Here is a 24,826-nt window from a genome sequence, read left to right as displayed (position 1 = left end):
TCCTTCTCTTCCTGTCTCTGCCTAGCACTCCTCCTTCTTGGAACACCATCCCATGGTCAAAGAATCCAAAGCCTTCTCTCACCTCCTAGCATTACAAGCACTGCACTCCCGAGCACAGCAACAAATATTAGTGGCTTTCAGCTTCAAATTGCTGCCTCATAGCATCCCTGATCCTTATGGCCCCACGCTGCGCCCCTCTAACAGTCCTGGTCTCTCTGGCTGTTCAAATTCAGCCTCAGCGGTCCTGCCTTGAGTGAAGCTTTCACCCTTGCCTTCACAAATATTATGGGGCGTACAGCATGCGGCTATAAGCCTAAAAATATAGTCATCAGCCAGGTCCAGCCTCCCACACAGGCAGCGCCAGCGGGCCTTTAAACGGCCAAAAGCACACACAACGGTCATTCTGTACTTGCTTAGCCTGTTGTAAAACTGCTCCTTGCTGCTGTCAAGGTGACCCATATATGGCTTTATAAGCCACGATATTGAGTAGGCAGGGTCTCCCAGGATCACAATGGGCATTTTGACTTCCTTCCTGGACCAAAAAATCACCGTAGGGGAAGTCCCTGCTTGCAGCTTCTTCAACAGGCCAGTGTCCCAAAAGATGTGTGAGTCATGCACCTTTCCAGACCAGCCTACATTAATGTCCATGAAACTCCCACAGTGATCCACAAGCGCCTGGAGAACCATAGAGAAATACCCCTTCCAATTAATGTACTAGGTGGCTAGATGGTCTAGTGCCAGAATTGGAATATGCATGCCATCTATTGCACCTCCGCAGTTAAGGAAGCCCATTTGTGCAAAGCCATCCACAGTGTCATGCATGTTGCCCAGAGTCATGTTCTTTCGGAGCAGGACGCGATTAATGGCCTTGCACACACTTACGTCAACACGAGTCCAACGGTCGACTTTCCCACTCCAAACTGGTTAGCGACCGATTGGTAGCAGCCTGCAGTAGCCTGCTTCCACAGTGCAATCGTCACGCGTGTCTCCAATAGCAGAGTAGCTTTCATTCTCGTGTCCCTGCACCGCAGGTCTGGGGCGAGCTCATCACACAGTCCCATGAATGTGGCTTTCCTCATCCAAAAGTTCTGCAGCCGCTGCTAGTCATCCCCGACGTGCATGACGATGTGATCCTATCACTCAGTGCTTGTTTCCCGAGCCCAAAAGTGGCCTTTCCACTGTGGTCAGCACCTCTGGGAACGCCACAAGCAATCTCATGTCATAGCTACTACACGTGGCAAGATCAGTGTCAAACTCCTCTTCCCTTTGTAGTTTAAGGAATAACTCCACTGCCACTCATGACTTGTTAGTGAGAATGAGCAGCATACTGGTCAACAGAGCGGGATCCATTCCTGCAGACCAAAGAGGCAGAGCGTGCAGTACACAAACCATTGAAAGATGGCGCCAAATGCGGACGGAAGCTCAGGGATTGCTGGGATATGAAGCAATGCATCATGAGGCATTGGGACAGGACCCAGCATGCCCTACGACCCCCTCCACCTTCCCACAACTCTTACTGGCAGAAGAGGAAAAGATGCTCTGTGGGATAGCTGCCCAGAATGCACCGCTCCGAATACTGCTGCAAGTGCCGCAAGTGTGAACACACTATTGTGCAGGCAGCTGACACTGTGAACACACAACAGTGGTTTCCCTTGAGCGCTCTCTGACCAGCGCTGTAACTCCGCCAGTGTAGACATACTCTGTGTGACAGCAGAGTGATTACCGTTATATAATATTAGGCACATTATCTCCAGCATTACCAAATATCATTGACTTGAGTGGAGAGAGAGAAACAGACACACACTAAACATCAAGATTCCATCTCCTTTGTGGCAGTGCAGACCATGACCACAAGATCAGCCACAACAATATCAAAATTAAGACAACCTAGCTTTAACAACTGGAAATTTTATGACCAACCAAAAGTCAAATTAGCATTTAAAAAGCATATTTGCATGTATAAGATGCATATAATATATTATATGCATATAATATTAAAAGACAAATGAAACCCAGATAACTTACCAATTTTAAGTCTCCACAGCTGTTGGCAATGCAGCTTTCTTCAACCAACTCATTCACTTTTTTTTCTAACTGTCTAATCTTTTCTTCTGGACTAAAATTGGGTAAATAATGCATCATTTATCTTATGCAAATACCAGTAATAATATAAAGATTTTTGAATATAGTTTATTAAAAATAATGTAATGTATTTATAGCTGTCTTGGGTCTCATTAATATGCCATAGCATCTGACATTTCTTGATGGACAACACAACTGTAAAAGTGGCCGTTTGTTACTGCACTATCAGAAGTTCTATCAGTAATGTGAGCTAGTGAAGAAAGTAAAGAGAAAATCCTGCAGTTTCACCATTTTCAGTGAGCGATCCATTTAATGACGGAAAAGAGGTTTGGGTTATTGGGCTCTGATCCTCTTAATGTAACAAGCCTCAACTTGAGCTGTTTGGGTAAAGATAGTATAGATACTTGCACTGGGTGAAACTTTTAAGCACCCAATGGAAATCCAATCTTGCATATGTACTATTTTAAAGAACTAGTTTAATCAAAAGTAGAAATTCAATTTGTAATGATAATTTTTTAAACAGTGTCAACATAACTTTTCATCAGAATTACAGATTTTATCAAAAGCTGTGATTGATCCAGAATTATTTAATCTGTGACAAAAAATTAGCTGCATAATAATCTGATTATTTCCCTTCTTTCTCCACTTGCAACATGTCCCACTACCCCTGGCATTCAGGAAGCTCAATGGCCCTGCGTGAATCCTTCCTCCCCAATCTGTTTTGTGCCAAGTCTCTAGCACCATCCAACATTTACACTAGACTAGTAATATTCACCACCTCAGTTCTGGCATATGTGAAATCTGTTTGGGTTATGAGATCCTGGAAAGAAGGAACAGAGGGAAGAAGTGGTAAAATTTACTGTGTCTTTCCTAGTGGGAAGATAGCAGGAATTTCGGGGTATCAATCTACAAGCACCACTGGCATCCCTTGCCAAGCAAGTACTCTTCCAGTCCTCTAATGATCTGATCCTTTTCTGTACCACAGCACTCAGTGATGACAAAGGCCATACCTATATTCAGGATCCTGAGCCACAGACAAAGCACAAAATACAAGAGTGGGGTGGGAAGAAAGCTAGTTGTTTTTTTAACCACCAGAGGCCCTATTCTCTTTCTGCAGCATATGAACCATGACTTCAACAGGAATCACACTTAAACCCCAAGCCTGCAAAAACCCATGGACACGCTTAACTTTAGTAGCGTAAGTAGTTTCATTGAAATCAATAGGACTATTTATGGTGGTATCACATTGGTCCAACATTATTTAATATTTTTATCAACAATCTATATGATTACATAAAATCTTTTGTGGTAAAGTCTACAGATGACACAGACTGCTGGGGTAGTAAATAATAAGAGGCATAGGTTACTGTTACAGAATAATCTGAATCAGTTGGTAACCTTGGAATCTGTGAATTCCCCGGTCGTCCCCTTCCTCCATGGGCCATGGAAGTAATAGGATCACTGCATTTCCCTGAGCATGCTCTTAATCAGGGGTGGGCAAACTATGGCCCGCGGGCCGGACCTGGCCCGTCCGGGCTTTGGATCTGGCCCGCGGGATTGCCACCCCTGTGGTGCAGCGGGGCTAAGGCAGGCTCCCTGCCTGCCCTGGCCCTGCACCACTCCTGGAAGCATCTGGCACCACATCCCTGCGGCCCCTAGAGGAGGAGGGGGCAGAGGGCTCTGTGTGCTGCCCTCACCTGCAGGCACCACCCCCCACAGCTCCCATTGGCCGGGAACGGGGAACCGCTCCACATTAAGCTTTCAGCTCCACATTAAGACAATGAAAATAATCAAATCCCATGTTTCAGGACTTCAGCTGGTCACCTGCAGGGAACAGGAAGGCATCTCCTGACCTGATGCACTACTGGTGAGATGTATTCTTAGGGTGAGGATGGGGTTCACTTTCTTCTGAACCATCAGAGACAGGCCACAGCTAGAGAGGAAACACCAGTTGGAGTCGACCAGTGCTCTGAGATGGTACAGAGAATCCTCTTAGATGTCTGGCTGGAGTTTCTTGGTGACATAGTTAGGGTCAAACTGATGGCTAGATTTGGGATTGGGAAGGTATTTTTTCCCCTAGGTAAGACTGGTAGGAAATTTAGGGGGTTTTCACCTTTCTCTGTAGCACGGGGTGTGGATCACCTGCTCCAATCATCTGGGCATAATAAATTCCACTCCACTGTAGGGGCCTCAAGCATTGGTGGCACCTCAGTCTCTCCTGTTCTTTGCCTGAGGTACATAACAGTTTAGCTTCCCAAGGACCGAAATACTTTAGTCAATCTAAAATAACTAGACTGAACGTAAGGATATCTGGGTGACAATTAATAGGGAGGACAGCATAGATGATCTAATGGTCCCTTCTGGCCTTGAACTCTATTAAATCTAGTAAAGTTAAGCATGTGTATGTTTGCAGGATCAGGCCTCTTCCTGCAGAAAGAGAATCTGGCCCCTAGGCTTCCTGAGTACCATGTTGTTGTGATTTTTCTAAGAATGCTAAAATCATTTGTTTCGAAACAGAACAACAAAAATGTGGCTACGTACGTATCTTCATTTTTCATTTCTAAAGGAGGAGCAGGACCTCTTGCTTGACCAAGGGGATCAAATACAGAACCTGCAAATTGACACATGGCACTGAGAACAGTAAATTCTATGACAGACAGTGAATTCCATGACAGACAGTGAATGCTATCCACCCTACCTCTCAAAGCTGCTTTAGTGTAACCTGCTGCATGAACTGCTGTTAGAGGTCGAGCAACTCCATCCTTAAATTAAAAGAAAAAGACATTTTATGAATGAAAATATTCTGAAAACCAAAAATGGGGAAAAAGCAGGGGGATAAGTTATATATTGGAACATAAGTGGGAAGCATGCTTTACGGTTGATACAGACCGACCTAGTATTAGTAAACCTCGTTTACGCTGACCAGTGTCTTTCACAACCCTTAGGTATATTGTAACAGACTCTACAGTAGCAAAATATATATTGGAATTATTTCTAAGTAATAAATGTTACAAACTGTTTTATTCACATAACTTATTCCAAATGCCTTTTTACATAGATAACCCTAATCTTTTTTGTTGCCGATAATTTTAACATATGCCGTATAATTGTCTCTGATTTTTAAAATATTCTTCTTAAGAGCTGGCCTGTTAGACTAGTGGCTCTGTAATGTGCTGTCACATGCTGCCATGCTAAGTGTCAGAGTTTTTTTTTTCCTGGGCAGCAAGGATTGAGAGCCCTGAGAAATTATGGGTCAGATTGAGTGGAATTGGACAAGATAAAGAGGCACAAGTTGTCTAGAAACCAGCTGTAATTCAGTAGCTGAGAAATCCCCAAGCTTGGGAGAGTTCACAGCTGGCAAAGAGACAGCATATCCACCTCTTGGAACATTTGCATTAAAAAAAGAGAACATTCACAGTATAACTTCAGCATACTGAGCCCACGCTCAAAGTAAATAATAAAATATTACCTGTATAGCTCCTGTCATCGGTCTTCCCATTGATGACGATAATGCTGTCTTTGACTACCAAAATAAAAAAATTAAAATTAACAATCATAAGCTCTTTTTCTACTTTAGAAGTTTAAAACCAAAACTATAAATACTTAAATATGTAGCGTTTCTGTCTCATGAATGTACAACTTTAGGATACGATCCTGCTCCCCTTGAAATCAATAGCAAAACTCGCATTGACTTCACTGAGGCAGGATATGCTTCCATTATAGGGCATAAATATTATGAAGGTACCTGGTAGCAACTCCATAGTTATGATTGGGTTCTAAAATGGATTTAAAATTTAAATAAATTCCTGTTTTTCTCTAGAAGAAAGAGACAAGCCTTGTAAAATTTCACAGATTTTACGCCCTTTGAATTTTCTGTATACTTTTTGTTTAGTCTCTGTTCATCAGCTTTGAATGGGCTCTGGTTGAAATTTGTCCATGGCAGTCGTACATTTCATTATTGACTTTTTTTTTTAATTGTCAATCAACACAAATATTAGTAGAGAGGTGTATCCTGACAGACCTGGTACAATAGATAGTTTTTATTTTTTAATTAGATTTAGGAAGACTTAGGTATAAAGCAACTGTGCCTTACAGCCAAAACTAGGGATGTAAATATTGTTTAAAAAGTTAACTGTTTAAAGGATTAAAATTCTATTGTTTAAAGGGTTAATCAATTAAAGGGAGAGGACTGGGGTTGTTCATGCTGTCAAGGCAGGGCAGGGGCAGGGGTCGGTCAGCCGGCCATGGGGTTGGGGTCGGGGTCAGCTGGCCGTCCAGCCGGCTGGGTGCAGCCGGGGGCCAGTTAACCGGTTAACGTTTTACATCCCTAATCTAAACCTGATAAAATGGGGCCAGGTGCCCATAAAAGCCTCTTCACTGTGAGCTATGCTTTTCTGTCAGATTTTATCCTTCAGCCAAGAAGGTATATAAGGGTTAATTTGCAACAGCTAATTGATATTATCTGCTGATGGAGAACATATGTTCTCCATCACCACTTCTACCCCCTTCCCTGCCACTTAAGCATCTTCATTTATAAACAGTTACGGCTGCTGCATGCATAACACACATGACGGGGCCATTTAGGGATCTGGGGCAAAAATTGGGGATTGGTCCTGCTTTGAGCAGGGGGTTGGACTAGATGACCTCCTGAGGTCCCTTCCAACCCTGATATTCTATGATTCTATGACAGCAAGTAAATGAAAAGTTAAGCCACCTAACAGTAAGGACCATTTACTTCTCCAGCCACAGGCCCCCACCTTACTGTAGTGATAACTACTGTATACCATAGACCATGCACCACAGCTTAAACTCTGTCCCACTAGAGATTCTTTCTGAATAAGATATTTAAGATATGGCCTTTCCTATCTAGCCACACCGTTAAAACTTGTACTCTCACTATATTGCATCTCGATTACTGCATCACTCTTTTTTCTGGTCTTAACAAATGAATTCTTGCCCCGCTTATATCTATTCATAATACTGCTGCAAGTATCATTTTCTGAGCCCGCTGCTTTGACCATGTCACTCATCTCTTTGATTCCCTTCACTGGCTTCCTCTTCTCAATTGTATCAAACATAAGCTGTTTCTCTTTGCTTTCAAGTCCTTTCATGACATATCTCCCACACTATCATCTCTCTTCCAGTATTGAAAGGTTGCCTCTAATACCTCACTATGTCAGCCTTTATTGCACACTTGTTAAATTTTCAAGCACCTTCATGATTTCTCCCAAGTTTACCCCTCATGCTTGGGACAAGCTCCCTGTAAACATCTGAAAACTAACTCATTATCCCCCTTCAGAACCTTCCTTTGCAGTGAGGCCCACAAAAACACTGACAACAGTTAGACTGTTGGAGTGCTGAGACCTCAGCATAGCCAGTCTGACCATTACTTCTCATTACACTTCCTTGTACTTCCCCATTGGTCTGTTTATATCTTTTTTTTTCCTCTTGTCTTATACTTGGACTGTAAGCTCTTCAGAGCAGGGAGTGTCTTTTTGTTCCATGTTTGTAGAGTGCCTAGCACAATGGGGTCCTGGTCCATGACCAGAGCCCTCACCTGCTATAATACAAATAATAATAATGCCAGCCTTCCATTACTGTGGGAACTGCCCCTCTGCACACAGCCCTTTACCAAACTAACTTCTCCAAACACCACTAATTACTACACCAAATATCCACAACTATGGGTGTTGGGGAGGGAGGGGAGGAATAATCTGGTAAAGGGGTGTGACCTGATCAAAGGACAGGGGCAGAGAAAAGCCTACAGTGCAGTGATTTTCAATGGGACTTAGACGCTTTTGAAAATTCTAACCAACAAGCTTGCCTAAGAGATAGCTAAAGCAATATACCTGTCTAGAGAAGTACATACTTAAAGGGTCTTAACACTGAGGAGGATGAGGAATTTTAAGGTGTTCCAAAAGGGTGTAACTAGAAGTAGTGACATCAAATTAGACAACAGGAAAATTATGACTATTGGGAAAAATTTCCTGACAGAAGTCCAATGTACTGTGGAATAGTTCATAAGGGTAATTACACTGCTTGAGTTATTTAAATAGGACTAGATAAAAAGCACTCAAGAATGTTCCTTCCAATTTAATCTGCATTGGCAGTGGTATCCGAGATGACCGAAGAGAAATTAGGCATCAAAAATACCTATAATTAAAGTGAATTAACAATTAATTAGTTATTCAAATGATCTTGTCTATATTTAGGGTTTAAGAACTAGAAAGAAATCTGTATAAATTTAAATATAATTTGAAAATTCTTTACAATTTAATATTTACCTTTAGGATCATGCAATTTCTACAGCATACTCCAAAACTGTCCACCACATAAACACAAAGGGTGCAGTCCAACTCTCACTGCAGTCACTGGAAGTCTTCCCATCAATTTCAATGCAAGTTCAATCAAACCTTTAATGTTGGATTCTGCCCTCTAATACAATACCTAGGAAGCACAGTCGAGTATCTTGAAAAATCAGTAACTGTGCCCTGTCTAAGGGTATGTCTACACTACCTGCCGGCTCAGCAGGCAGCGATCAATACAGCAGGGATCGATTTATCGCATCTTGTCTAGTCTACATCTACTCCTGTACTCCACCGCCGCGAGAGGCGCAGGCAGAGTTGACGGGGGAGCAGCAGCGGCAGTCGACTCACTGTAGTGAAGGCCCTGCAGTGAGTAGGTTATTCACGTAGCTGAAGTTGCGTAACTTCGATTGATCCCCCCCAGTGTAGACCAGGGCTAAGTGCACAGTTGCTGATATTCAAAGTTAAGCAATGAGTGTGGCTCACTGGAGGAAAGGACTGAGACAAAAAGAGACAATGCTGTACATAGGATTGAGAGGGTTGTATATACTCAAGACTCCAGGTAGAGCCTCTCTTTGATTAAGTTTAAAGCACAGAACTAAAACTTACCCCAAATCCTGTAGCTAAAGGTCGTGAAGCTGATGTGCCTGGAATTTTGGCTGTTATCTTCATTAAAAAAAACAAAAACAAACCATAATTAATCCAAATGTGATTACTCAGTCTTTTTACATAGGTTAATAAAACAAGTTCACAGAAATGATCATGCATTAAAAAAAGTACAGAAAGTTCTATAGTTATGTCTCTATGTTCAGTTTTATTTGTATAAACCATAGCTCCCTCTTTAAAATATGTACCTTTCTGGTGATTAAATTGCACATGATTCTTAATGGTTTCAGCTCTTGTTTAGAAGCACACAGTCATTACAACAGAATATACATTTCAAAAGTAGGGTCTACATGTCAATTTTCCATTTCTTTTGAAAAAGGATGTAAGAGTTTTGAAGTCATAACTAAATAAAAGTAACCAAAGTCATTTGAATAAAATTAAATTGCAACAACACTCCAGAGTTCTGTATATTATACTCCATTCTCCATCCCACGCTTGAGGAACCATGTCAAGGCCAACTTCCTTCTGGTTGGATGCATTATGCGAGGACCTTTTTTAGAATCTGTTACTTCATTGTAATCAGCATCTGGCTCATTTTATCATATAGGAACAAGGCAGTAGTGCCTAGTGGTCAGGCCACTCTGCCATGTGGTATGGCCCTTTTATGGATTTGAAGGATCCAACATAAGACTAAAGGGGATATGTAAAGGAAGTGGTCCTGGGAATGAACACTGCCTGGAAGGAAATCCTGTCATTGTATCTTTAAGGGCCTGGGGCAGGAGCCTTGCAGAGGAGGGCAGAGCCCCCCACCAACTGGAACGAGCTGGGAGAAGGGGACCAGCATAAATGCTGTATCCTCTGTCATCTCAGGGAGATGCCTGCAGACTCTGAAGAGAGTAAGAAGGTCCCTGCATAAGTGGGGAGAAGGCTGCCTGCTGGATCCTGCTAGCCTCAGGATTAACTGATGAAAACGGGGCAGCTGAGGCAGAAGCTGGTTAAGGCCCTACAGCTGGCTAATTATAACCTAGCCCCAAGAGGAGGGCTGAGGCTCTTGCTATGAGGAGAGTGACTGACTAGGTGTTTCATTAATGTATACCCTGCCCAAGGAGGGACTGTCTGAAGCATAACCTGAGCTCCAGGAGAAGGTCTCCTGAAATGGGACAAAGAGCTGATGAGGAGTCTTATAAGGAGTCAGAGCAAGGTGACTTTTGTTAGTTCCTCCAGGTAAGTCACACTTTGTAGAAACTTAATAAATCAGACCCCACAGAGGGGTGCATTCTCTTAGGTCAGTGTAAATCTTGTAATTGATTGAAAGAACCTAAGGGGGAGGCCACATAGGGGTGTGCTGGAGAGGCTCACCCCCTGACAGATAAACATATGAACGGCCATAGTGGGTCAGACCAAAGGTCCATCTAGCCCAGTATCCTATCTTCCGACAATGGCAAATGCCAGGTGCTTCAGAGGGAATGAACAGAACAGGTAATCATCAAGTGATCCATCCGCTGTCGCCCATTCCCAGCTTCTGGCAAGCAGAGGCTAGGGACACCATCCCTGCCCATCCTGGCTAACAGCAACAGATGGACCTATCCTCCATGAATTTATCTAGTTCTTTTTTGAACCGTTAATCTTGGCCTTCACAACATCCTCTGGCAAAAGTTCCACAGGCTGACTGTGGATGCCTTGCCTTCTCCCCCGCCTCCTCCCCCCCCCAACTTTTCCCCATCCAAATATTTAAGAAATAATCATGTATAAGAACTATACTTACTGAATGGTGGAAGTTTAAAATCTCATGCTGTAGCTCTAATAATTTTGGCCTTGTATCTCACAAATGGCTAAACATTCCATCATCATTTTAGCAATACACTGAGCTTGAGACTTGTTTAAAGGCAGTGGGTGGCAAAGCCAAGATTAGAACCCAAACTTCCTGAGAATGTTTAGAAAAATTGCAACATATTTTAAAATTTACTTACTGGGGGTCTTCTACCATGACTAGTTCTCACAGCCTGCTGAAAAGCTGTGTCATTTTCTAAATCCTGAAACAAAATAAAAATGTAAGAACTATCCAAAGAAAACAAACAAAAAAAAAATAGGTACCTAATTTGCTCCTACAGTACTTTATTATTGCCAGGGAGATGAGGAATGGGAGAGGGAGTGAAAGGAGGTACTGAGACTTGGCTGGGGGGGAAACCGGTTCCAGGCTGGAAAGGGGAGCTTGGGAGTTCCTATCTGTTCCCAGGACTGATTTTGGGCCCTGCAGCAGTCCCTTCAGCCCCTCTTGGTCCCACCCTCGCCTCTGCCTCCCCTTCATCCCCACCAGGCATGCACAAGTATATGTGGGAATGGACCTCCTACAATATTTCCACTGTGGGGGCACTAGCCCCTGTGTTAGGATGCCCTTGGATATTGCCAAATTACAGTTTGTAGTGTCAATAAGCTATGATTGTACAACTTAAAGAACTTTTAGTTTACACAAAGCAATATCAAAACAGAGTAACCACTGAATAGTAAAACATTGGGAGAAAACTGAGCTTGATTTATAATACTTAGTAGTTACCATACACAGCATTTTTATTTCAGTCTAAAGGGCTGTACTAATTTGAATTCTTAACTGATCCTAGTGTGTATCTCATATTGCTATTCCAGTGAGGAAATTTTAAAACAAACATATATTGGATATTGCGCTATTTATATATTTAAACATGCAAGGTGTAGTATAAATCTCACTAGCTTATGGAGGAGGAAACAATATATTGAAAATACACTATAATGATCAATGGACTAGATGACCTATTATGTCTTTTACATCATTTATTTCTACGATTCCATTATTTCATATAAAGGTACATGTGGTGAGGGACAGTTTTAGGGTAAAATAAATGAGTTCTAGAATGCTGGACCTAAGAAGTTTAAGTAGTTCAACACTGAACAGAAGCTATTGACTGAATGCTTAGTCTGCATTCTTATTTAATTGGGTTAAAATGATTTTATGCAACAGTAGTTTTCCGAATATAATTTTATTTTGATAAATTAGTGATTTTATTCTATTTAATATGTAAATTTGACTAAAAAAAAAATCACAATGTGATCACAATCCCATTGAAGGTGATGTCAAAACTCCCATAGAATTCAGTGGGGCTAGGACTTCACCACAGATGCCAAAACACAAACCTACTAAAACCTCTACTTTTAAACAGTTACAATTTAATATTTCATATATTAAAATCTTAACAGCAAACAGTTTTGTTATACACCTTCAACCAGTGTCTATCTCAGAACAGAAACCCACCAATGAAATTGTAACCACTCAAAATGATCTCTGAGATTGTTGATAAATCTGTATGGATGGGTGGAGGAAAACTAACTTCAAAGCAGCAATGCTTGCTGGTTTGTTTCTGATCATATCTAAAGCACCATCAGAATGCCAACTCCAGTGAAGATTGCCTTATATCATGCACAAAGGCATGGCCTACACACATAAAAACTGAGAAATGGTAAGTAGATGTACCTCTGTGTCAAAGGTGGGGTTATAATCATTGTAGCCAGAATAAAGATCCTCTTCATCTGCTTTAGGTGCCAGGTGGACATTTTGCATCATTTTTACCTGAGAAACATTAATTATGCCAAATATTTTCTCAGCATTATCAAAAGTCTCCTTACAATTGTAAAATCATGAATAGTACTGAGCTTTTTCCATTCACAAGAGCTAAAACTTTAGACCTAATCCAAACCTCACTGAAATTGACCCCTGACTTCAGCAGGTTTTGAATTAAACCTGGACAAACAGCTTCAGCGTAGATTTAAAGGGACACAGTCCACTTGAAATCGAGTCTGTCTGAAGAAGTAACAAGCCCCGCTGAGGTCAAAGAGCTTCTGAGCAGATCTGAAGCACCCGGGGGTCAGGAAAAGGGACTAATAATTGGCCCGATGCTCCAGCGAGTCCGGCCCTGCCTGTGGCCGGCCCCCGCTCTGGCAGAGGTACAGAACTGAAGCTCGAACAGGCCGATCTCTGAATGCTCGCGCCCCTCGCCAGCGCCACACGATGCCGGGCAAAACGAGGCGGGGACCTGTGGAACCCCTCAAATGCGGGGAGCCAGGGCCCCTACCCCGGCCGGAGGGCGAGGGGCCCCACTGCGGCACAGAGCGCCCAGACACAGCGGGAAACATGGGCTCTCTCCCCAGGAGCCAGGGCTACCGCCAATGGCGCGGGGAGGGGAGGGAAAGGAAACCGTTAGACTGTGTAACGGCGCGATTCCCCGTTGGCCCCCGGTTCCCCAGCACTGCCCCCCCCCATGCGGGCTCCGCAGCTGCTGCTGCTGCTGTATCGACTCCAGCCCCGTCATCTTCCCGCTCCACCTTCTACCTGGTCCGGGAGCCCGCCCTGTTACCGCTAGCAGGGGAGCCGGTAACAGGCCCGCACCGCACGGGCTCCGGGCAGTGGTCGCGCCCACGATCCCATCCCAGAACGCACCGCGGCGAGCGGAACGGGAGGGGGCAGTGCGTCCGGTTGCTAAGAGACGAGAGCGACTCGCGGGGGCCTAGGCCCCTGTAGCGTCAGAAACAGCCACTTGCGAGGCTCTGCACGCGCTGAGTGTGCGCGAGCGATTAGCGCATGCGCAGCAGCAAGTCTGGAAGCCGTGGCTCACACTCGGCCCTGACCCTCAGATTCTGCTCCCTGAGCAAAGGGCGGGGCCGAAAAGCGGAGCCGAGGGGCCTCCTCTACCGCAGTGCCCCGGCCTCTAGCTGTGCCACGCGAGGGAGGCTGTAAACACCTGCCTGCTGGAGGCTTGGTTCTGAGGCAGGTCGTCCTTTTCCCTGCTAGGTTAGGCAGGTTCAGACGTGAAACCTTGACAGTTTCAGGAAAGCCAACCCCATCCCCTAAACATACCAAACAAGTAACCCTGGCCTTGCTGAATGTGGAAACGGAGACAGGTGGAGCGAGCAACAGGCACAAAACGGAGAAGCTCCTTCATGACCCACAGTTCACGAAGAAAAAGAGTTGGGGGTGGATAATAGCTGAACATGAGGGCCCAGGGCCAGGCTGTGGCCAAGAGCTAATGCAATCCTGGAGTGCATAAACGCAAATCGAGTAAGAGTCAAGAGATTATTTTTACTTCTATATGTAAGCAGGGGAATAGTCCTGCTATTGTGGGGAACTTTCCTGGCTTCTGCACTACCCCGGTGAAGTGGGGTTAGTGAAAGGATCTGAGTCCTCGCTCCCACTTCCTTTACCCAGTGGCCTCCCTGCCTTTGAGGGCTCCCCTTCCACTCTCCTGTCTGGCAAAGTCCTCGTAACCCCAACAAGGCTGGGCCCAGGATTCCTGGGGGGCTCAACCCCCAATCCTGCTGTGGTCACCTAGGACAGGGGCTAGGGTGTCCCCACTCCGGGGTACTCTCTCTGCACTGGGCACTTCTCTGATCCACTGACCATTACATACAAGTTAAAGCAAATGCAAGTTATTTAATCAACAATTAATTTTAAAAAGAATAAGGAAAAATGGGAAAGGTTAAAGGAAACACATCAACCCACTCTGTGGCAGGAAACATCACGAACAGTGTCTCTGGAATGTCAGGGCAGTTCACAGTCTGTTCCTTGTAAGTCCCAGGCTTTCTTCTCCGGCCCTGGTTTTGCTGCAGGGATGCTCTGGTGGTGGCCACACGCTCAGGCTCTAAGTGGTAGGACCCTTCTTTCCAGTGTCGGCCCCGCCCTGTCAGGATTGGATCCAAGCCTGGCCTGCAGAACCTCTTGGCTGAGGTGTCTCCCTGTGCTGGGCCCGCTGCCCAGGGTCCCCCTCGATCTCCCTAGCTGCTCACCGCACCCAGCTCCACCACTCTGTCTCTGTTGCTCTGCCTCCAGCTCCCTGGGCTGCTTCTCTGGCCCCTCTGGCTCTGGTTGCTGCAGCTCTGCTCCCAGGACAGATCTGCACTGCAGGCTGCTTCTGTGACTCTGCTCCCAGCACTGACCTGCTTCATGGGCTTTTTTTCTGGTCCTTCTGGATCTGGCACAGCTCTGCTCCCCAGCTTAGCTTGGGCCCCTGCTTTCTCCTTAGTTCAGCCCCACTCTGTCTGACCTAGGCAAATCCAACTCACACAGAGGATGGGACCTCCTTGGCCTCCTGACTCCCTGCTTAGCCTGCTCGCCCTGTCATTCAGGCTGACCTGGAGCATTGGCCTCTCCCCATTGTTCCTGGGGGCTGTCAGTCTCAGGGTTCTGATTCCCCACCAACCCTTTCCCCTTTTTAGTATTGGGAGCTAGCAACTAAAACAGCCCCACTGAATGTTAGTAAGGGGGCAACAGTCCCCTTCCATGTATTTGACACTGGTGCAATTGCTGCTGGATCCTCTAGCCAGTTCTGGTGACCACAAATAAAGAAGGATGTTGCTAAATTGTAGAGGGCTCAGAGAAAAGCCACGAGAATGATTAGAGAGTTAGAAAACTTGGCTTTAAGTGGTTTTCTCAAGGAGCAAACTGTATTTAGTTTAACAAAGAGAAGGTTAAGGACTGACTTGATTAGTCTACAATTACCTACACAGGGAACAAATATCTAATCTATCAGAGAAAGATATATCACAATCCAATGACTGGACGTTGAAGCCAGGGCCGGCTGTAGGCACCAGCTAAGTAAGCTCGTGCCTGGGGCGGCGCTGCTGAAGGGGCAGCACTCCGGCTGTCGTTGGGGTGGAACTCTGGCAGCAGCCCCGGCGGCAATTTGGCAGCAGCTCCTCTCCGTTGTTTCCCGCAGAGGCAATTCAGTGGCGACTCTTCTGACATGGGTCTTGCCGTCAGTGGCAATTCAGTGGCAGCTCCCTCCGATGTTTCTGTTCTCTCCGGCGGCGGCATATTCATCAGGTTGTTTGTTTGTTTGTTTGTTTTTTGGTGCTGCTTGGGGTGGCAAAAAATGTAAAGCCGGCCCTCGTTGAAGCTAAACAAATTCAGACAGGAAATAAGGCATACATTTATAATGGTGAGAGTAATTAACCATTGGAATAATTTCTCACTGGTCATGGTGGATTCTCCATCACTGACCATTTTTAAATCAAGATTGGATGATTTGTGGGGGATTTCTATGACCTGTGTTATACAGGAGGTCAGACTAGATGATCACAGTGGTCCCTTCTGGCCTTGGAATCTATGAATCAATAGGAAAAAAGACTAGTGAAAACTTTTAGGCCCTGATCCTTCAAGAGAATTGTGTGGGCCACTGGGATAGATCAGGCACCTAAATATTTTGGTTAAAGTAGGTTGACTATTCCTGTTTGATCCTTCTAGGATTCTGTGTAGCATCCATCATCATACCATCTAAGACACCAATCCTTCAAACACTTATGTATGTTCCTAATGTTATGCATGACCTATTGAGGTCCCTTCCAGTCCCATGATTCTATGTGAGTACTTTATGGGTTACGTTAAGCATGTTTATAAATTGTAGCCTGTGTGCTTACCAAGGGGCAGCATATTCTTCTGCTCATCTTTCCTCATCCTTTAGACCAGAAAATTAGGACGGCTGATGCTAATCCTATATCCTGTCAGAATATGCTTTCCCTCATTCACCTTTCCTCATCCCCTGATCCAGGGATAGCAAATTCTGACAGATGATCATCTGTCAGAATTTGCTATAGTTGTACCTGGGAAGAAAGATAAGCATTTTGAAAGGGAGGTAAAAAATGAGATGCCCTCAATATGGGAAATGTTTTCTAACTCCCGCTCTCAGCATCCTGCCAATCATACAGTGCAGAGGCTGGAGTCCCGGATGATCTAATCTTGACTGGCCTCCAAGAAAAGTTTGTCTGCTTTATTGGGAGTGGTGAGCATTGTATGCTTAGCGTGTGTATTCTGTTTTGGTAATTCTTAATAGAAGTTAAGGATATTACTGTGTAAGGTTCTTTTACTGGTAAAAGGCCTCAAACCTGCAGAAGATTTTGCCCTGAGCCCTAGGAATTGGGTAAGGGTGGCCCTAAGCCCTAGGAACTGAATAAGGGTAGTTTCCTTTCACCCTGAGCCCTAGGAACTGGGTAAGGGTTGGGGTGCTTAAATTAACTGGGTTATGCCTTGAGCCTACCGAAGGGTAATGGTGGGGTGCCCTAGAGTGTGTGGGTAACACATTCTGGCAACTCTTTTACTATGTTGCTCTATATTGCATATAATAGAAAGTCATAATATTTATAACTTGTTTATTATTCATATTGCCATAGTGACTAGGAGCCCTAGTCATGGAGCAGACCCCATTTTGGTAGGCATTGTACAAACACAGAGAGATGGTCCCGAGCCTATACCAAAGAATTTACAATCTAAAGCTATGTCTAAACTAGAAAGTTTTCCTGGTAGACATTACCAGCATTTCTATGTCAGTGGAGCATGTGCACACTTAGCAGCCTTTGTTGCTGTGCTTCCTCACTGTCAGAAGTTCTGTCAGCAAAAGATGTGGTGCAGTATGTTTACGTATCCTAGTGTACCCAATACCACCATCTGGTGCACACCTTTCTGTGTAATATTTGCAGTGCATTGTGGAATACCAGCAGTACATTCAGAAAATTATGGGAGCTCGGGGTTAAATTCCTGCAGTTCCCTTTCTTCCAGGCCATAACTTCTGTGACTTTTTAAAAATTTGCACGGTTCTTTGTACTGCTCTTTCAGTGTCTATCTTGCCATCCAGGATCACCTTGAACAGATTGGCATTATTATGTTTGTTTTAAAGACAGGTCTCATGATTCTTCTATCTTTGCAGAGCTTCAATGACTGCCACAGAAACTGGTGATGCTGTGATGAAGATGAGACAAACAAGAAGGAAGAATGGATGATGCAGAAAGTGCATAAAAATTGCAAGGTGCTGCTGGCATTCGCTGATCAGCTCCACATGATCGAGTGGCACTTCTGGGCCCATGAAATGAGGATGACGTGGTGCAACTATATTGTGAGGCAGATCTGAGATGAGCAGTAGTTGCTGTAGAACTTTAAAATACAAAGACCACTTTCCTGGGGTTGTGTGTTGAGCTCGCCTGAGCCCTCCATTGCAGAGACATCAGAATGAGAGCTGCTTTGACCGTAGAAAAGAGGGGCCTGCTTTGACTGTAGGAAAGAGTGTGTGCTCTAGAAGTTTGCAATCCCAGGCTGCTATCAGTCAATGGACAATGAGTTCAGTGTTGGAAAATCCATGGTGGGGGCGGTTGTCATCCAGGTGTGCGTGGCTATTAAACGTGTATAGTATTGTGACTCTGGGCAATGTGCAGGAAATAATAGAGGGACTTGAAGCAATGGACTTCCTGAACTGTGGTGGGGTAATAGGCTGCATAGCCTGATTCTGCTGCCTGCTCCCCCACACCTTACTGCTTAGTACATAAACAGAAAGGGGTACTTGTGCCTGGTTATGAAAGCACTTGTGTATTACTGGAGGGTGTTTCACTGACATTAATGATGGCTGGTCAGGGAAGACATGACGCTCATGTCTTTAAGAATACAGCACTTTCTGAAAAGATGTAAGCAGGGATGCTTATCCTGTACCAGCACCACCACATTAGCACTGCTAGAATGCAGTGACATTTGCCAGAGTACAATCCGGACTGCTGGACAGCTATGTTCCCTCAATTCTCCAAGCCGGGGTGCCTTTTACACTGCTTTGCTTTGAGAGAAACCTCTCCTGGCCTGCTCACAGGCAACCTCTAGCATGTAAATTACTCCCAGCTGAGTTATAGGTGTGTTCCTATCCAGCCACTCCTGAATTATATTCTAGAGCAATACCGGCAAATTCTCAGTACAAGACTTGTCCCCAGAAATGTGCATCTTGTACTGCTCAGCACCCTCTGCTGGGCAGTACAAGCTCACAGAAAATGAAATGACAGACTAACAGAAAATGATATATACAAACCCTCTTATCTCACATGGAGAGTCCAAACACTTCAATCCAAACACACACAAACATGTTTATCAACTACAGAAAGATAAATTTTAAGTGATTACAAATAATGAGGCATAAAAGTCAGAATTGGTTACAAAGAAATAAAAGGTAAAACACAAACTAATACCTAACTTAAAAAGCTAAGTGAACTTGAAGCAAAAAGGTTTTTCTCACCACATGCTCACAGCACTCTGTCTGGATTCCTTCAGCCAGGACCACTCCCCCAGTTCAATGGTGCTTCATTTGTCTTTCAAACATTGCTGCTGCCATGAGCCGATGTGAGATGTGTTTTGTGTCTTCTGTTCTCCCTTCTTATAGCATTTCTCTTCTTTGAGAATTATCTCCAGCTGGGGTTCAGGCGACAACAAGTCTGTTAGCCAAGATGTAAGTTTCTCACTCACACTCTTCTTCCTGCCAAAGAATGGCCGCTTAACCAGGTGATAGTCCATTTGATTTTGTTGACACTTGGTTGAGGCATCAGTTTGCCTTTTGCCTCTGAGGAACTGGTGCCTCCTGCTTTTCTAAACTTGGATCATGTCTCAGCAATGTCATACAGTAAAATCTTATAACTTTACATACAATGTTGCCATACACATTTTACCAGGACAATGATGATCAGCAAATTATAAGGTTTCAAATGATATGTCACAAGGAATAACTTTGTACAAGATTTATCATAGTTTTGTAAAAAGGATGAACAACGGGGAACAAACTGTCACAAATGCCACTAGTGATTCTGGGGAAGCTGCCCTACCCTTTGTATCCCTGGTTCGTGAAACCATACACCAGATACTGGACAGCATCAAGGAACGATTTAATTACTCTCTGAGCAGGTGCAAGATAACTGTTGAATGTGCACGTGGCAGGTTGGAAGGACACTGGCAATAGTTCATGAATAGGTGGGATCTTAGTGAGGCAAACATTCCTGTTTTGCTTCTATTGATTTCAATGGAAGTTAGGAGCCTAAAAACCCTTAAAAAGAAAAGGAGAACTTGTGGCACCTTAGAGACTAACCAATTTATTTGAGCATGAGCTTTCGTGAGCTACAGCTCACTTCATCGGATGCATACCGTGGAAACTGCAGCAGACTTTATATACACACAGAGAATATGAAACAATACCTCCTCCCACCCCACTGTCCTGCTGGTAATAGCTTATCTAAAGTGATCATCAAGTTGGGCCATTTCCAGCACAAATCCAGGTTTTCTCACCCTCCACCCCCCCACACACAAATTCACTCTCCTGCTGGTAATAGCCCATCCAAAGTGACAACTCTCTACACAATGTGCATGATAATCAAGTTGGGCCATTTTCCTGCACAAATCCAGGTTCTCTCACCCCCTCACCCCCCTCCAAAAACACACACACACAAACTCACTCTCCTGCTGGTAATAGCTCATCCAAAGTGACCACTCTCCCCACAATGTGCATGATAATCAAGGTGGGCCATTTCCAGCACAAATTCAGGTTTTCTCACCCCCCTACCCCCATACACACACCAAACTCACTCTCCTGCTGGTAATAGCTCATCCAAAGTGACCACTCTCCCTACAATGTGCATGGTAATCAAGGTGGGCCATGTCCAGCACAAATCCAGGCTTTCTCACTCCCCCCCCTTTTTTTCCAGGGACACACACACAAACTCACTCTCCTGCTGGCAATAGCCTCTATTTAAGCCTAAATTAATAGTATCCAATTTGCAAATGAATTCTAATTCAGCAGTTTCTCGCTGGAGTCTGGATTTGAAGTTTTTTTGTTTTAAGATAGCGACCTTCATGTCTGTGATTGCGTGACCAGAGAGATTGAAGTGTTCTCCGACTGGTTTATGAATGTTATAATTCTTGACATCTGATTTGTGTCCATTTATTCTTTTACGTAGAGACTGTCCAGTTTGACCAATGTAAATGGCAGAGGGGCATTGCTGGCACATGATGGCATATATCACATTGGTGGATGTGCAGGTGAACGAGCCTCTGATAGTGTGGCTGATGTTATTAGGCTCTGTGATGATGTCCCCTGAATAGATATGTGGGCACAGTTGGCAACGGGCTTTGTTGCAAGGATAAGTTCCTGGGTTAGTGGTTCTGTTGTGTGGTATGTGGTTGTTGGTGAGTATTTGCTTCAGGTTGTGGGGCTGTCTGTAGGCAAGGACTGGCCTGTCTCCCAAGATTTGTGAGAGTGTTGGGTCATCCTTTAGGATAGGTTGTAGATCCTTAATAATGCGTTGGAGGGGTTTTAGTTGGGGGCTGAAGGTGACGGCTAGTGGCGTTCTGTTATTTTCTTTGTTAGGCCTGTCCTGTAGTAGGTAACTTCTGGGAACTCTTCTGGCTCTATCAATCTGTTTCTTTACTTCCGCAGGTGGGTATTGTAGTTGTAAGAAAGCTTGACAGAGATCTTGTAGGTGTTTGTCTCTGTCTGAGGGGTTGGAGCAAATGCAGTTGTATCGCAGAGCTTGGCTGTAGACGATGGATCATGTGGTGTGGTCAGGGTGAAAGCTGGAGGCATGTAGGTAGGAATAGCGGTCAGTAGGTTTCCGGTATAGGGTGGTGTTTATGTGACCATTGTTTATTAGCACTGTAGTGTCCAGGAAGTGGATCTCTTGTGTGGACTGGACCAGGCTGAGGTTGATGGTGGGATGGAAGTTGTTGAAATCATGGTGGAGGGTGAGAAAACCTGGATTTGTGCTGGAAATGGCCCAACTTGATGATCACTTTAGATAAGCTATTACCAGCAGGACAGTGGGGTGGGAGGAGGTATTGTTTCATATTCTCTGTGTGTATATAAAGTCTGCTGCAGTTTCCACGGTATGCATCCGATGAAGTGAGCTGTAGCTCACGAAAGCTCATGCTCAAATAAATTGGTTAGTCTCTAAGGTGCCACAAGTACTCCTTTTCTTTTTGCGAATACAGACTAACACGGCTGTTACTCTTAAAAACCCTTAAGTAGCTGGGCCAAAGGTGCTTCTTAATAGCAAGATATCTTTAATGAAACAAACTAATCATCTCCAGATTGTTGACTGATACATGTTTTTAAATGGTTATGGTACATTTTAACCTAGTTTAGATTATAGCAAGGAACAAGTTGTACCATGTTTACTTAATAGAAGAACATAGGTCAGCTGTAATTCTCTGGCTGTCTTGAGGGCTGGGAGAGGCTACACTCTGAAGGTATTGGACACTCAGGTTAATTAATGACACTAACTTATAGGAATTGTACCTTTTTATTCTTTCCATAGCTGTAGTGGCTCAGGATCCCAGAGAGGAATTAAGAGCTTCTTGTACTATACCTTATACAAATAAATAACAGAAGAAAATCCCTGCCCTAGAAAAGTGGTTCTCAGCCTTTTTGGGCTCAGGAACAATTTGTAAACTTGATAGCCTGTCACAACCTAATAAATAGCTTTAGAGCAAAACAAATAAATGAACCTCATTTACTTAATATTCTTACCCACAGTATATAATATACACATTAATATAATAAGTACACTATGTGTACCGTAGTTTGAGCTCCTGCCCCATAGGTCTGGCTGGACTTGGCTTCCTGCTCTGGGTGTTGTGACATACAGGGTCGTAGCATCACTCAGGGGGGCCAGCCAGGCCAAATTTGTATAAGTGGCATTGCAAACTGGCACCTGGGATCACAGTACCATTCACTCAAATTTGGCATGGCTGGTTCTCCATCATCATGATGGAGGGCCAAACCTGAGTGGTGCTATGACCCCTGAAAGAGGTAGCAACTCCCAGAGTGGGAAGCCGAGCCCCGTCAGCCCCAGATTTGGAGCCGCAGGGACTGCAGCTGTGACATAGGTGTAGGGTCTGAACCCCTTCCACCACAAGCCTTCCACACCTCTGTGGAAACAGGACCCAACTCCTCTCTTCCCCTTAAGAGCCTCCATGTCCCTTCAACACATTCTGGTGATTTAATTTTGGGTCATGACTCATGACCCACAAGTTGAGAAAACCTGTTCTAGAGACTTTGCAATCTAGGATTTAGACATTTAAGTTGATACAATTTTGTAAATAAATGGCACAATTGAGAGCTAGTTTCTAGGCCCTGCAAAGGCCATGGCAACTTTTCCCCCTCCCCCTTACCCCACTACTTCATTTTTTAAAAATGTAGTTTTCTGTCCCCTTTCCTGGCAAAGATATCCCGATATAAACTGTTTGCTGTGATTGAAAGTTTGTCATCAGATTATAGTCTTTCTAAAGATCATAGTATTTATAGTCCCTCCCTGTAGCTGGCCTCTGGTGTCCACGTAAACCAGAGCCAAAGGTACTTTGATTTTTGGCAGAATGCCCATTCAGTTCATGGCTTTTTATGAGGCACTGCCTTTCAGGATTCTGTTGCTAGTAGTACAGCTGCCACAGTTCCCTTCTAGCTGTCTGCTGGTAGCTGAGCTGACTCACCTGTTGATAGCCACTGTAGCGTCAAGAAGAGGAAGCCAAAAATAGCGAGAGGAAGTGTGATCTAGTGGACTAAACACTGGACTGAGAATAAGGGACTTCTGCATTCTACAGCCCCATATATACAACAGTAATAAACATGTTTAATATGGTTATACCTAAGCCATGTTATAACATGTTTATTCTTTCCCATGTGGAAAGAACCCCTCCCTCCACTGTTTTAGCCATGTTAAGGAACCATATTTTAGCCTAGGTAGCTATCAGTGTTAAAACATAGTTTTCTTATAGATTTCTGGTATTGTTTTTATTTTTTTGTCTACAGAGGCAGTTTTTAAAAAAGTTATAATGTGGTTTGTCTACAACCATGTTTAAACATGGTTATCTTTGTTGTATAGACAAGGCCTAATCCCAGTGTTTATAACAACTCCTTCAAAGGGAATGAACAGAAGAGAGCAATTATCAATTACCAAGTGATCCATCCCCTGTCATCCAGGCCCAACATCTGGCAGTCTGAGGCTTAGAGACACCTACAGCATGGGGTTGCATGCGCTTGGCTAACTGGCATTAATAGACCTATCTTCCATGAATTTATCTAATTCTCTTTTGAACCCAGGTATACTTTTTGTCCTTCACAACATCCTCTGGCAACCAGTTCCACAGATTGACTGTGCATTGTGTGAAGAAATACTTCCTTTTGTTTGTTTTAAAGCTGCTGCCTATTAATTTCATTTGGTGACCCTACTTCTTGTGTTATGAGAAGGAGTAAATAACACTTCCTTATTTACTTTCTCCATACCAGTCATGATTTTATAGACCTCTATCATATCCCCCCATAGACATCTCTTTTCCAAGCTGAAAAGTCCAAATCTTATTAATCTCTCCTCATACAGAAGCTGTTCCATACCCCTAATAATTTTTGTTGTCCTTTTCTGAACCTTTTCCAGTTCCAATATATCTTTTTTGAGGTGGGGCAACCATACCTGCACACAGTATTCAAGATATGGGCGTACCATGGATTTATATAGAGGCAATATGATATTTTCTGTCTTCTTATCTATCCCTTTCTCACTGATTCCCAACATTTTTAGCTTTTTTGACTGCCGCTGCACATTGAGTGGATGTTTTCAGAGAACTATCCACAGTGACTCCAAGATCTCTTTTTTGAGTGATAACAGCTGATTCAGATCCATCGTTTTGTATGAATATTTTGGATTATGTTTTCCACTGTGCATTACTTTGCATTTATCAACAGTGAATTTCACCAGCTATTTTCTTCCCTAATCACCCAGTTTTGTGAGATCCCTTTGTAGCTCTTCACAGTCTGCTTTGGACTTAACTATCTTGAGTAGTTTTGTATCACCTGCAAATTTTGCCACCTCACTGTTTACCCTTTTTTCCAGATCATTTATAAATATGTTGAACAGTATTGGTGCCAGTACAGATACCTGGGGGATACCACTATTTACCTCTCTCCATTCTGAAAACTGACAGTTTATTCCTACCCTTTGTTTCCTATCTTTTAACCAGTTACCAATCCATG

The 24,826-nt window shown here is 43.9% G+C and overlaps 1 protein-coding gene and 1 long non-coding RNA gene across 4 annotated transcripts in view; one reads left to right on the top strand and one right to left on the bottom strand.

Moving 5' to 3' along the window:
• Positions 1-19,323, bottom strand: part of IFT88 (intraflagellar transport 88) — an 85,037-nt gene extending 65,714 nt beyond the window's left edge. The window contains exons 1-8 of one of the 3 annotated variants that reach the window (XM_048845265.2): positions 19,058-19,323; positions 12,499-12,594; positions 10,964-11,026; positions 8,997-9,053; positions 5,552-5,605; positions 4,781-4,844; positions 4,624-4,693; positions 2,026-2,116 (exon numbers count right to left, since the gene is read on the bottom strand). In XM_048845265.2, the coding sequence (XP_048701222.1) occupies positions 2,026-2,116; positions 4,624-4,693; positions 4,781-4,844; positions 5,552-5,605; positions 8,997-9,053; positions 10,964-11,026; positions 12,499-12,588 (489 nt within the window). In that variant the 5' untranslated portion in view covers positions 12,589-12,594; positions 19,058-19,323. Of the gene's footprint in view, positions 1-2,025; positions 2,117-4,623; positions 4,694-4,780; positions 4,845-5,551; positions 5,606-8,996; positions 9,054-10,963; positions 11,027-12,498; positions 12,595-13,353; positions 13,554-19,057 lie in introns of those variants that run through there. The other 2 variants (XM_048845275.2, XM_048845255.2) reach the window with 2 other exon arrangements.
• Positions 15,745-19,059, top strand: LOC125634536 (uncharacterized). Its single transcript, XR_007355955.2, has 3 exons — positions 15,745-15,840; positions 16,261-16,376; positions 17,717-19,059. It is a non-coding gene; the product is annotated as an uncharacterized LOC125634536 (long non-coding RNA).
• Positions 19,324-24,826: the final 5,503 nt, after the last annotated feature.

Source organism: Caretta caretta, chromosome 1 (genome assembly GCF_965140235.1).
Source record: "Caretta caretta isolate rCarCar2 chromosome 1, rCarCar1.hap1, whole genome shotgun sequence".
Lineage (NCBI taxonomy): Eukaryota > Metazoa > Chordata > Testudines > Cheloniidae > Caretta > Caretta caretta.
This window is presented reverse-complemented; position numbering and strand designations above follow the sequence as displayed.